This window comes from Leuresthes tenuis, unplaced genomic scaffold (genome assembly GCF_036924035.1).
Source record: "Leuresthes tenuis unplaced genomic scaffold, fLeuTen1.0.hap1 SCAF_3, whole genome shotgun sequence".
Taxonomy (NCBI): domain Eukaryota; kingdom Metazoa; phylum Chordata; class Actinopteri; order Atheriniformes; family Atherinopsidae; genus Leuresthes; species Leuresthes tenuis.
In genome coordinates this window covers 7,969,872-7,982,787 of record NW_027325357.1, presented here as the reverse complement: position 1 = coordinate 7,982,787, position 12,916 = coordinate 7,969,872, and the positions used below count along the sequence as shown (strand labels likewise).

General features: G+C 41.6%; 2 protein-coding genes across 13 annotated transcripts in view; both read right to left on the bottom strand.

Moving 5' to 3' along the window:
- Positions 1-1,050: 1,050 nt before the first annotated feature.
- hp1bp3 (heterochromatin protein 1, binding protein 3) lies at positions 1,051-8,508 on the bottom strand. Of its 2 annotated transcripts, XM_072381628.1 has the most exons (13): positions 8,417-8,508; positions 7,901-7,981; positions 7,265-7,445; positions 6,216-6,278; positions 5,956-6,112; positions 5,704-5,847; positions 5,542-5,601; positions 4,978-5,117; positions 4,160-4,250; positions 3,731-3,890; positions 2,956-3,067; positions 2,573-2,722; positions 1,051-2,480 (listed from the first exon to the last, which is right to left on the bottom strand). In XM_072381628.1, exons 2-13 carry the CDS (start codon positions 7,965-7,967, stop codon positions 1,955-1,957), a joined length of 1,851 nt encoding a protein of 616 aa, XP_072237729.1. In that variant the 5' UTR covers positions 7,968-7,981; positions 8,417-8,508; the 3' UTR covers positions 1,051-1,954. The 2 variants fall into 2 exon arrangements, with proteins under 2 accessions (XP_072237729.1, XP_072237730.1); XM_072381629.1 differs by lacking the exon at positions 6,216-6,278.
- A 1,574-nt stretch (positions 8,509-10,082) lies between these two features.
- eif4g3a (eukaryotic translation initiation factor 4 gamma, 3a) overlaps positions 10,083-12,916 on the bottom strand; it is a 48,702-nt gene continuing 45,868 nt past the window's right edge. For all 11 annotated transcript variants that reach the window (XM_072381617.1, XM_072381619.1, XM_072381618.1 and 8 more), the window contains 3 exons: positions 12,761-12,842; positions 12,479-12,625; positions 10,083-11,088 (listed from right to left, as the gene is read on the bottom strand). In XM_072381617.1, coding sequence (XP_072237718.1) covers positions 10,907-11,088; positions 12,479-12,625; positions 12,761-12,842 — 411 coding nt within the window. In that variant the 3' untranslated portion in view covers positions 10,083-10,906. The remainder of the gene's footprint in view (positions 11,089-12,478; positions 12,626-12,760; positions 12,843-12,916) is intronic.

Below are 12,916 nucleotides of genomic sequence, written 5' to 3'. Positions count from 1 at the left end.
AGAGTTTCTTGAAGATAGACAGGGACGCCCCTGTTCTGGTAGCGCTCGGTAGGTCATTCCACCATCGTGGGACGACACATGAAAAGAGTTTGGATTGTCTTAGGCGTGGTGTAGGCGCTGCTAGACGACCATCATGTGATGACCGGAGGGACCGAGTTGTGACATAAGCCTTTGCAAGAGCATTCAAGTAGATGGGAGCCGTTCCATTAAGCACTTTGTAGGCTAACATCAGTGACTTGAATTTGATGCGGGCGGCTAAGGGCAGCCAGTGGAGTTCAATGAACAGAGGGGTGACGTGTTCTTTTAGGCTGATTGAAGACCAGACGCGCCGTCGCGTTCTGGACCATCTGCAGAGGTTTCATAGTACAGGCTGGGAGACCAGTTAGGAGAGCGTTGCAGTAGTCAAGGCGGGAGATGACCACGGCCTGCACCAGGAGCTGGGTGGCATGTTGGGTTAGGTATGGTCTGATCTATCTTATGTTTAGTAATGCAAAGCGGCATGAACGAGCAACCAAGGTAACGTTATCTTTGAAGGTTAGTTGGTCATCAGTCATGACACCCAAGTTTCTAGCAACCTTTGATGGAGCAAGAGATAGGGATTCAGTTTGGATGCAGATGCTGTGGTGTATGGTTGGTTTGGCTGGGAAGACAAGCAGTGCAGTTTTTGGGAGGTTAAGTTGGAGGTGATGGGCTTTCATCCATGTTGATATGTCAGAGAGACAGTCTGAGATCTGAGTCTCCGCCATCTTCACATGCATCTTTAACCCAACCACACCTGAAAATGAGAGCGTGTTGAAACTGAACAGTTTCTGTTCAAACTGACTACGGTCACGAACAGACAGAAAAGTGTTTTTACCGACTCTTTAGATATCAAATGATTCCAGGAAACCTTTTACCACCCAACTGAAAGCAAGCAATCCAACTTCAAAGCAATTCCTTCAAGGACTTTTGTAAAAGGAGAAAGGAAAAAAGTGGACAGATTTGGCAAACGTACCACTTCTGGCCAGTTGTTGCTAAGCTGAGTCACGACAGATAATAAACACCACAAACTTACAAATATAGCCATTTTATTAATGACTTCGAAAAAGCTTAACAACACAAGGAATACATGCATGCAGGGTATGTATGAGCTATTATCCTCCTGTTTCTTATTCACAACACACATTTCTTATAATTTGGTACTAACAGCTGTGACGCAATAAGATCAATTTATGTATATGCTTGCTTACACACACATCAAAAGAGACATTTTCTTTTCCTGAAAAATGACTTGAATACTAACAGTGTTTTGCCCTCCGTTAACTCCTCAACATGGTTCCTGCAGGCGTATGTGGGGGGAAAACTTTTTTTAAAAAGAAAATCAGAATTCAGTGAACAATAATAAAATGAATAAATACAGAAAACATTTAAGATTCTGATGCAGTACTGCATGGCCAAAGTGTTGTCATTTTATTCTGAGACATAGGGCAATCCGCTTAAATTCTGTATTTCATAAAGTGGCAAACATTAGTAACCATTTGAACTCCTCAACCCAAGTGTTAACTCTAAAAACAGACACTCTTCACTCCTCCAAAACACTGATATCTCACTTCATTTGAGATTAGGAATGTGTGCTGCCAGCACCTAAAGAGTTGATGAGAAACATAAAGACAGAAGTCACTACATGGCTCTGGTTACAGTTTGCTGGATGTTGCTATGCTTTCCCGAGCTGGCAGCTTTAACGGCAACACTGACCGAGCTTTTCTATGCATGGTGATTAAAAAGGAATTTCAGAAATTTTCAAAAGTACAGCTAACATAACTGGTAGGATAACATCCTCATTCTACAATCGAAATAAAAAATAACCTACTCCTCCTTTAAAAAGGGAGAAAAATGATAAAAATAGAGCACTGAAACAAAGCGGCAGACTGCTGCGTATTCAGCGCAGCCCAGTTTGTGGAAGGCGATCCTGGGTTCAGTTTTTCCCTCTCTTGGACTTTCGAGCCGACTGCTTGCTGCCCTTTGCATCTTTCTTGACTTCAGGCTCCTCAGTGGACGATTCCACGGGCGCGGACCGTCTGGACCCACCTTTGTTTGCCTGCCTTTTAACTGGGGGCTCCTCAGGCGATGATTCTTCAGATTCAGATCGCCTGGACCTGCTCTTTGTCGTCCCCCTTTTTCCAGCCGCGTCCTCTGGGGATGTCTCTCTGGACAATGGTCTCTTGGGCCCCTTTTTGGTCAGCTTTTTAACAGCTGGTGTTTTGGGCTTTCTCGAAGGTGCGCCTTTTTTCACAGGTGTTGCTTTAGGTGTCGCTGCAGATTCCTTCTTAGCAGGCGACTGTTTCTTTCCTGATTTCTTGGCCGAAGACGCTGCTTTCTTGGCGGGAGACTTCTTTGCAAGCGCGCGGCCCCTGCTTTTAGCTTTTGTCTGACTGCTGCTCTGGGACCTCTTGGTTGGTGGAGGACGGCGAGCCTTAGGCGGAGGTCTCTTTTGAGATTTCCTAAAAGTGATCATAAGTAGAAATATAATCACACACACAACCACATGAAACTGGGAGAGGATTATAGAAATACTTGGGAATAGTACGCGCACCTTCTACGGGACGGGGCTTCATCCTCAGACTCCTCTTCCTCTGACTCTTCTTCCTCTGACTCTTCCTCATCTGAAGACTCGGCTACCTTCTTCCGTTTGATTGGTTTTTTAGGAGTCTCTTTAAACTTGTCTGGATACAGTGTGGTCGGACTAAAGAGAAAGAAAAATAAGATTTGAGATGTAAAATAAATCAACACAATTGACATCTTTCATATACCTCAATATATTTTATATTTTAATCCATTTGTGGGCATATTCTTTACAAAAGCTATGAACTGATCAGCCTGATTACTACTGGAAAATCTTTTAAGATTACAAACTGTATATAGGAATTTGCAGGCACAAAGCGTAACAGGGACATTCTCCTGATGGACTTGGAATACCTCGGGTAGAAAGGGAACGAGAGCTGGTATGTTCCTGTGAAACCGTGACCGGTGATCTGCTCCATCCAGCCGAGCACTTTACACTTTTTCAGGGTCCTCCTCAGATTGGCCACTAAAGAAAAGAGTGATAATGTTTTGCATTCAGTACGTTTGGGTATCATGCAACAAAATAAAAAGAAAACGCACGCTACAAATAACTGCCCCGAAAATATTTTCTCAGAACTAAAAAGCTGGAGGATTTGAAACAACCTGTACACATGCTGTAACTTAACAGAACTGCATGCCAGGTTTAAGATGGAAGCTTGAGAGGTCGAAGTCGAACAAATCTTCAATTTCAGCTGATTACAAAGACTCATATTTCACAGTCTGACTCAGCAGTTTCGCACTAGCGACAGTGTTGCTGCCAGTCGAGCTGTGCCACAACTTAAAGATGAGGAAACAAAAAGCCTACAGAAACAATGACGGTGTGATGAGTCCTGAATATTTGGCTCAACAGCTGTACATTTTTAACCTTTACATTGAACTCAGATCAACATTTAAATCACAGGGTAGAGTTTTCAATAATTATGCTACTGCAGACTGAACATCCAATAATTACTGAAGTTTCTTGTAATCAAAATAATAAACATGACTGCAAACATTTTAAATCAATCTAATCAAGATCTTTTCCAACTGGAGCTCAATCATCTGAGTCATCATCAGTCCTTGTGACTGAGTCAGATCTGAGCCGTTACTACCTCAAAGAGCAGTCAAAGGAGCACAGACGGAGCCTTACACAACTGGTTCTCCCTCATGTCCTTGTTGGCATCTATTAGATATTTGCGTAGAGATGTGGTGCTGCAGGTTTTAGGCTCATTCATGGCTGTGATAGCGACAGTGATGGCATCTTCCAAGATGCCGCCCTTGGGCAGAGTCTTGCTGCCAGGGCGCTTCAGCTGAGGGACAGAAACATTTTAATGCACACATGTAAACAGGCAGCCATCATCTCTCACTGACATAGCAGGATAGCACCCCCGATGCCCGAGTTGGCCTGCATTTTACGTGAAAAGGGTTAGGAATACAACGAGAGTTCTGAAATGAAGTAAGAAATAAGCAACGTTCTAAACCAAAGGCTTAAAAATCAACAAGTTGTTTTGTTAAAGAACTGAAATGTGTGGCTCACTTTGGAACAAAATCATTCTGACTGTGTTATTCTGAGGTTTACCTGGAAAGTCCCTCTGGCTCCTTTCCCAGTGATTTGCTCCAGGTATCCTTTTTCTACTGCCTTCAGCAGGGCGGTCTTCAGGACTTCTGGCCTAAGATCAAACCACAGTTTGTAAATCCCACAGTCACATGAGAAACTTGATGTTTGTGCCTACCTTCATTTTTCTTACTGTAGTGTGGGATGCAGGACGATATCGAGCATGTCAGTGCCCAGTTAAACCTTTATAGTGACATATTACACATCTGACAAAAAGTAGCGTTGGCCGAGAGACAAAAGTCTAATTTACCCCAGTTGTGGCTATTGTCAGATCTTCACTGGGGAGAGAGAAGGTTTGTTAAACTAAAATGAGGTTCACAATTAAAACTATCTTTATGTTGTAAATGTAAGTCTAAGTAGTTTTTAAATAAAAAGAAAAAAAAGTATTAACGTACAAGTGGAATTAAGGCGAGGGAAAGAAGCGATACTCTGAAAAGTGGAAAAAAATCTGCTGATAAATTGTTTATGTTTATGCATTTAGCAGACGCTTTTATCCAAAGCAACTTACAAGTAGGCATGTAGGGTAAGGGGGTCTTGCCTAAGGACCCCTACTGGAGTCATGCAGGGGATCTGAACTCAGGTCTCCCACATGGAAGGTGGCAGTCATACCACTACACTATCCAGTATAACGTACAAGTGTAAGTGTAAGTGTCCAAAATATTACGTCAATCAGCCTAAATGACTGAATACAGTGGTATAAACTGACAGAAAGAAGAAACTCTGAGTGTTACTGCTGGTTACAGTGAGATTATGAACTGTACATTAAAGTTACACTAAAATACCTGTTTTCAATGTTGAGGCCGGGGAAGTGCTGCTCCAGGTACTTCTTGATCAGGTTGTAGGAGGCCTCTTTGGGCTCACAGAGCCGAGTGATGATGAGAGGAAGCGAATCTCCCAGAGACTCCTGCTTCTGGGCTACCTTCTAAAAAAATTATTTATTTTAATACTAGAGAAAAGGAAAGGTCTCAAAGGAAAAATGAGAGGGAAACTGTTGACACCAAGTATCAGACCAGTGAAAGGCCGTGCTCTCCAACTGAAGGTCCTCCATACATCCTTTTCCTCATCCATTAACTTTGGAATCACAGATAACATCTAACATGATGTCTAAAATAAGGAGACCATTACCACTGTTTGACTTAAACCTAAAGCTACAGGTTAGCCCGGAAACAGAGGAAGACTACCAGCATGACTCCATCCAATAATTTCCAAGCTTCTAACGCTACTTAGTTAACATGTTAGAACTTGTTTGTTTCATCAGCACTACAACTTAAGTGTTAAAACAGTTGTGCCACTCCCTGCCTTCTTCCAAGAGACATCGAATACAAAGTCACTCTGATGTAACATACCTTTGACTGGGGAAGTTGCTTTCCAATGGCGAATGTTCCCGAAAGGCCTTTGCCCTTCAGCTGTGAGAGGAATGTAAGCAGACGTGGCATTATTCCCGGGAAGTAAAAGGACATTTTAAATGAACGCTCCATGACGAAGTAACCTTGGATAACATCCTTCACCTGTTTGATGGTGCCCTTCTCCAAGTGTTTCTTCATCGCTTTCTTGATGAGGAACTTCTTCTTGTTGAGCTCCATCCCAGGGTAATTTTTCAGAATATACTTCATGACAGATTGGAACGAAACCCCAGACCTGTCGTTAGTGGTCTGCAAAGAAAACGGACAAGAAATCACACAGACGCCTAGAAATAAAAAAGCAAATGTCGTCACAACACTGGCTCGGTTGAAGTAGGCGCTCGCAGGATTTGTACACACCGTTATCGCTTCGATAAGGATGTTATCCACTTTGTTTTGCGTGCCTGCAAAGTTGGTAACAGGAATGTTTTTGCTTGCAGTGACGCTAGCCCACGCAGGAATCGTCCGTTTCACCTTCTTGGCTTTGGATTTCTCGTACTTGTAGCCATCCTTCATCCTGCCGCCAGAAGGAGCAACACAAATTCAGTCAAGAGGGACGATTCTTTACAAGCGATATTTCACTGTGATTGTTACCACCCTTATGTTTATCACATCCTCACCTTAGTAGGAGAACATAGCAGTGTGTTGCGCACTGTCCAGCCGCGCAGTCCTTGCATTTCTCACTTTGTCCATTTGTCACCGACGGGAAAGACAAAATCAAGTTTCAGAACATCTGTCTTTATGACCACCATGGTAATCTGACCCTAAATTAACTGAAATGCCACTCAACTATGTGCTGAAACATGTTTGCTGAGTTAAGGTCTAAGAAAACAAAAGGAGGAGGATCAAATTTACAACTTTATTAACCTAAAAAGCTAAATTATTTGTCCGTCACAACATCACCTGTGACTAAAACCGTTTTTTTTTTTTATGTCCAACCTTCATAATACTGCCAGGATTTCTACATGTTTTGGTTCTTTCTTTCCATAGAAACTGTCCACGAGGCTTGCGACTTGACTTATATGGCCAAAAAAACCAAACAAGTGTCCACAAAGCATTTTTTCCTGAGTGCCAGCATCTTTTTTTCTGAGCACAAAAGGTGCTGGTGTCATCCTTGTAACGAAGAAAATGAGGGAGAAGCTGATATGACTGTTTGTTTATCTCAAGTTGTATATTTCAAACAGTCAGAAGCAGACCACCCAAACACAGAATACTGCTGGTGAGTTTTCTGCTTTTATCAGCGTACAAATTACAAGCTTGTTGTGAACTACGTAGTCTAGAATATCCTAAATGGAAGAGCTTTTTGGATAAAGCTCTTCCCAGCAGGACATTAAAAAACACTAAGTGGAATCACACACAGCTCAATGCTGCTCTTTGTCCGAGTTTAAAATAGGGACTCTGGTCCTAAATCATCAGACTGTCGTGACAGCGACGTCTTCTCCTCCTGGGCTCCTCCAAGACTCCGGGCACATCCGTCTGTTAACTAATATACAGTGCATGAATGTGGCTGTGACAGGTCACATCTTTTGGAAATGCAACACTGCAACCATGACAGGAGCAGTCTGCTGTTATCCAGCAGAGGTAAGGATAATATAAACAGATAAAAGTGCTATCAAAGTGAAATATCGCAGCGTTTTCACTTGCATATTAAGTCTCTGTTGCAACTCACTCTTTCTTCACTGCCTCTTCCCCTTCTTTCTCTGCAGAGGCTCCTTCTTCAGCCTTCTCTCCATTCTCTGTGGGCTCAGTATCGGCCGCCGTCTCACCCTCCTCGCCCTCAGCTGGTGCTGCTGAAGATGCTGCCTGCTCCTCGTCAGCAGAGGGCGACTCCTCTGAGGAGGCTTCAGGCTCTTAGGAGACATTGAAAACAAGGTAGAAACAGTACAATAACCGAATATGCACATGCACAATTTATTTATTTTCTAGCTGCAACTTTGTCTTTAATGTAAATGTTCTTTAACTATTTTTAATACCTACTAATAAACTGAACCTCTGACATGCAGCTCTGAATGAAAAAAAGATTGTCAACTTTCCAGGTCAAATTTGACATGTTCCTAAACTTTCCAGGAAACACACAGTACTCAATAGGTATCATTAAAATACACCTGGAGAAGCAGCAGATGTCTTCTTCATCATTTTGTGTGAGAAAAGGTGAAAACTGTAGTATGTTAAGCAGAAAAAACAAAAAAACTAAACCAGTATGTGGCAGTGGGTTTAAGTGCAGTGGCAACTGGGAAATCTGTCAGTGATGATGGTGCGTTCACGGGTCCAAGGAGGTTAATGTGATGGACGACCCCAGCCTAACCTTTCTCTGCGGCCGCGGAGGGGGTCTTCTCCTGGGTTGGAGTCGCTGCTGCTCGGCGAATCGGCATCACGGGAGCTTTACCTGGACACCAGGAAAAGTAATTTGCACTACACTGTTTTGGGGCCCGTTTTTTTTTTTTTTGGATGTGTGTGTGCGTGGTGTAAATGGGCCATTGCCAAACCCACTTCATTCATTGAGGCCCATTTTCCTCAATCTGAAAGAAAATATGCATTTTCCCACCACGTAAACCACCTTCAAGACCCGCGTATCCGCCTGCTTTTTCAAACTGATTACAACCATGTTCACACGAACCAGAAGTCGAGCTGCTGGAATTTTTCGTCAATTTCGCCATTTTGTCCGTCGGTTTAGGAACACAGTAATGGCGTCGCACAAGGCAGATGAAATTCATTTCAGTTGAATGGAGCAGAAAACCCGCAAACAGCGACTTTTTCCAGCAACGAATCTATGCAAGAATGTGTTTCGCAAACAATTATTATCCCTGCGACTCAAACTTACCTTTTACGTATCTGGAAAACGTGAAATACTTTAGAGTAAATTTCTGCACGATCCTTTATTTCGATTCCTCCGTAAACGAGCCCCGCCCCGCTTGGACCGCTGGTAACGTGCAGCGTCACGCGGCACGTCGAAGGATTCCCGCTGACACGACTGTTCAAAAATAAATACAACGAAAAAAACAAAAGAGGAGGCAAAAGAAAGGGAAGAATACAACAGCCAAAGAAAGAAAAAGACGGATAGTATGAACACCCCCCCCCCACCTCATTAAAATTAGAAACAAAACTCCCACAAAATTTTAATGTCTGTAAAAGTACAAATTATCCGTTTTTATCTTTAAGTGCAACATTCAGACTGAATAGTAACATTGACTAAATTCAATTTATTTTACATTGGTCTTAAACAGTCAAAATGTGATCTCAATATTCAAAGTTGGCAGCATCTAATTACTATTTCAACTACTCTGAACTATATTTGTGGATATATTTCATGTTAATTCTGTAGACCGACTGTTGTCAGCTTGTCTCTTCTCTGCCAGCTTTCTTTGAACCTCTGAGATGATAATGCCATTTTCTGCCCTCATTTTGATTTAAGTCAATCCATACTGGCCACTACAACGTGAAAATGTAATTACTTTCACCTTGATGAATCAGATAAATATTGTTAACTGTTAAATTCTAAAACTACAGCTGTGAGAAAATTTTCACCGGACGTTTAACGGCACACACACGCGGGAGCCGTAATTTTAGAATATCAGAAACAACAGTAGTTGTATCCAGGTTATAATGGAGATGTGGTCCGAGTTTACTCTCCATTAAAGCGATAGTATTTACAGCTGAACAGACAAACGTCAGAAAAGTCGAGAAATTTTGATTCAGTTAACCATTTAAAAAAACAAAACAAAAAAACATAAGCATGAAAGAAACCATGGGAAATAACTAAGGTCCGCTTATTCACAATGATGCATCATTTTTAGCTTTGAACACCTCCTCCGCTCTTAAATAACTACTAATTCAATCATAGATTGGTCTCTTGATCATCAACTTGATTGCTCCTTTAGTCTATAAAATGTTCCCTGAGCAAAAACTTCTTCCGACTGTTTTAGCCAATTAGTGGGTTCAAAAAGCTGAAAAATCTAACAATTCAGATGCAGAATCCAATGAAAACCAGCCACTTTTGAGCCAGTAATCAAAGCATTTACCAGTAAATACATGTGATCTATTAAAGGCGACAACAGAGGTGTAAAGTTCTTGTAGTTTTAAAGACAAATATTTACACATGACTGCTCAGACATGGTGATATGACTGTATAGATTACATACAAGCAGAAAAAGAAGTGCTTAAAACTGTGTCAAAGGAAAGTAACTGTACTTCTTTTTGGTCCAGTTGCTTTCTTTTTTTAGCACCTAGAATTAAGATGATGAATCAAAAAGTGCTGCAACAATTGCGGGGTGATTCATTGTGATCACTGATGCTCGAGTGGTTCAGCGGGTCAAATTAGAGCCTTCAGCTGCTCCGGTTGCCCCTCCAGCTCAGGTCAAACGGCTCTTCTCGGTCCAAACAGCACTGAAACAGCATTTCACCCACCACACATCAAGCAGACACAACTAAACGAACCCGGCAGGCCACATTTCCAACAGTCAAAAGAAGAAGTAATGAGAATCTGCACCTTTTTTTTTAAATACATTTTTTGTCTTTAATGTATTTACAAGCTTTAATCTGCTCTGTAGGTCTTAAGTATTACAAGCATCTCATGTGCAGCGACCCTGGCCGTTTGCTTTTAAAGTTGCACTTTTGCTCATTTCCGGGTTTGTTCGTCTGCTTTATGTTACAGTTCTGATTTGCTTCTTGGATGCGTACTACTACCTCTCATGAGGTGCATGTTCATATCAACGCAGGGCAAGTCAAGGCTGAGGGAAACACTTCCTGGTTATTACAAGATAACCTCTGACCTGGAAAAAGCGTTATAGTTCCTTTTTATTAACTCTTTTTTTTTCTTTTTTCTCTTTTATCTCTGCTTCCCCTTCATCCCAAAATAATTTTGTTTTTACCCTGTTTTCAACCAAACAGCGTGAAATCCAGGGAGGATATTCATCTCACAATTATTTTGTTATTATCATTAATTATATTGTTACTTCTGTCATGTTCTCCTTGTGAGCATCTGCAAATGTTAAATAACTTTCATATTTGCAGTCCTTAAAAAAATAATAAATTAAAGAGTCCAGAACCTATGTATCTTTTAAGTCTCTTCTTAAAAAGTAACAAAAGAAAAGTAAGTTAAAATTTAAAACAAAAATATTTTCTATGTATGATACAGGTATTTAGTGCTTCCACCGTTGGAATCCAAACTCAAAATGGCGGCATGTTTCAGAACCGTACCGCAGAAAAAAATTCCAGCCGTAAACATGTCGTCCTGTCTGCGCAGCCATTTTGAAAGTTTGCTCTGCTGTTAAGGATGCAGTTCTACTACGTCGAGTCCCGGGTGTCTCCCTCGTCAATTATCCTCCGACTCCTCCTCCGCCTCCCGCAGCCAGGTGAAGAAGGCCGTGACGGACTTGAGGGCCACACCCTTCCCCAGCTGCTCGGCAGGGTCTTTGCTCGTCTCCCACTTGTAGAAAGCGTCCTCCGAGATGACGTCCTCGTCATACAGACAGTCAAAGAACATCCGGAGAAGGTCTGCCAGAGAGCAAAAGCACAGCCGTCACCTCACATGTTCCCATCACAAGACATTTAACACCAGAAGGTGAAATTCATTGATGCTGCAAAACAGAACCCCTCCCAAACGAAGCCTCGATCACTTTGTTATGGAGCTTTAACGTGTTGAGCTCAAGGAGCCACTTTTCTGTCAAAGTGGAAATAAATCAGATTAATGTAAGAACTGCATGATGCAACGATTAAATGTGTTCATTATATTAAGAGCAAACTCGCTTAAACTTTCATGTCGTAAACACAAAGAAAATCAAAAATGTCTAAAATGCATTCAGACCAGAGGTTAAATATTCTGATTATTTTCTCTGGTTCTGAAATCATGCTGCATTAGTTCTGAATGGGTCATTAAACCAGAAACTACTGTTGGTTTGATATGAGGCTAAATTAAATCAGTAACTTTTGACCAGGCACAATGGAATACCTTTTGTGCTCATGATGGTCAGAAAAGGCAAATTAATTAAAAAACCAAACAACAAAGGTCGTTCCAACTCTGCAGTGATGGCACATCCTGTGCAAAATGTGGTGCATGTGAGGAACTGTGGCTCTTTCAGCTTTCTGAATGACCTGCAGCCAGTGGAAAAGATCACACAGACAACAACTGTCATGACTCTTGGATCAACTATTAAGTTTTTGACTTATATATATTTTTCAATAAATATTCACAGACTCGAAAAGTAATTTGACAGACTTTCACTATTATTATAAGATTTTCTTTTAATACAAACCTTTAATTACCTGAAACCCGTGAAAGTCTGAGATTCTTCCCTTTTGAGGCTTTACAGGATTTTACTGCAGCTGATGCTGCTTCTTTGGGTCTTTTTGACCCTCACTTCTCTCTTCGGTTTAGAGTATTTTCAGCTTCTTATATTAAAACTAAAAGTCTACTCTTCAATCATCATTTCAAATCCACAGAGATAAAATGACATCCAAATATATGAACCTGATTACATTTAGTTCCTGAAAATTATTTAAAAAAAAAAATAGTCTGTAATTCTTATTCATAAAGAACTGGACTGGAATCGTTGTGAAAAAGAGTATGAATCATCCCGTTTCTCCTCCTCTTAAACTTCAAATAATGTCAAGTGCCATTTTAATTCTTGATGCTGTAAACAGCAATTCAGGATTCACAATTTATCAAAATAAACTCTAAATGGATAATAGCTCCCAAATAATCAAAATGTAAACTCATTTGCAACAACATGGAACAAACATGCAATTTCAGGACGATAAACAGAAAACCTCCTTTGCTAATCAGTGGCTTCAAAACAACTTCTAAATGGAGCTTGTGGTTAGATCATCAGAATCATGCTAAAACACACGTAACTGGCTGTAAGTTTAGCTCTGTGGTGGCACTTACTCGGAGGCTGATCGAGGGCAACGATCAGCGCCTGAAGTGCATAAAGTGCTTGCAGCTGTCGCTCAGTGTCTGAGTTAAGGTACTTGAGTAATACTGGCAATCTCCTCTGGATGATGGCCGTGTCCACTCGACAGCTGGTGTTATCATCTGTTGAGTAAAGCAGGAGGAAGAGTGAGGACATGCTGAGCTGCTCTGCTCCGAGTTTGGCAGGGCGCAAATTTTGCAATCAGCGGTGCTATACGAGAACAGAGGAGTGCCTCCTCCAGGTGGTGGAGTGCTTACCTTTCACTGCTGCCTTACACACAGCCGTCATCAAAGCCCTCAGGAAGGGAGATGAGCTCATCTGAGACTCATCGAGGTTCGCCTGGGAAAAGGAGCACAATGGTTTAAAATGTCTCAGCTTAGGAGCGACGCTTCCGACAAACAAGAAAACGATCT

Bases quoted from the DNA above. Each gene is read 5' to 3' on its own strand.
- hp1bp3 (XM_072381628.1), bottom strand. From the start codon at position 7,967: ATGCCGATTCGCCGAGCAGCAGCGACTCCAACCCAGGAGAAGACCCCC. The intron at 7,446-7,900 runs GTTAGGCTGGGG...ATGTCTCCTAAG, and splicing joins CTCCGCGGCCGCAGAGAAAG to AGCCTGAAGCCTCCTCAGAG. The intron at 6,279-7,264 runs GTGAGTTGCAAC...AAATGGACAAAG, and splicing joins GAAGAGGCAGTGAAGAAAGA to TGAGAAATGCAAGGACTGCG.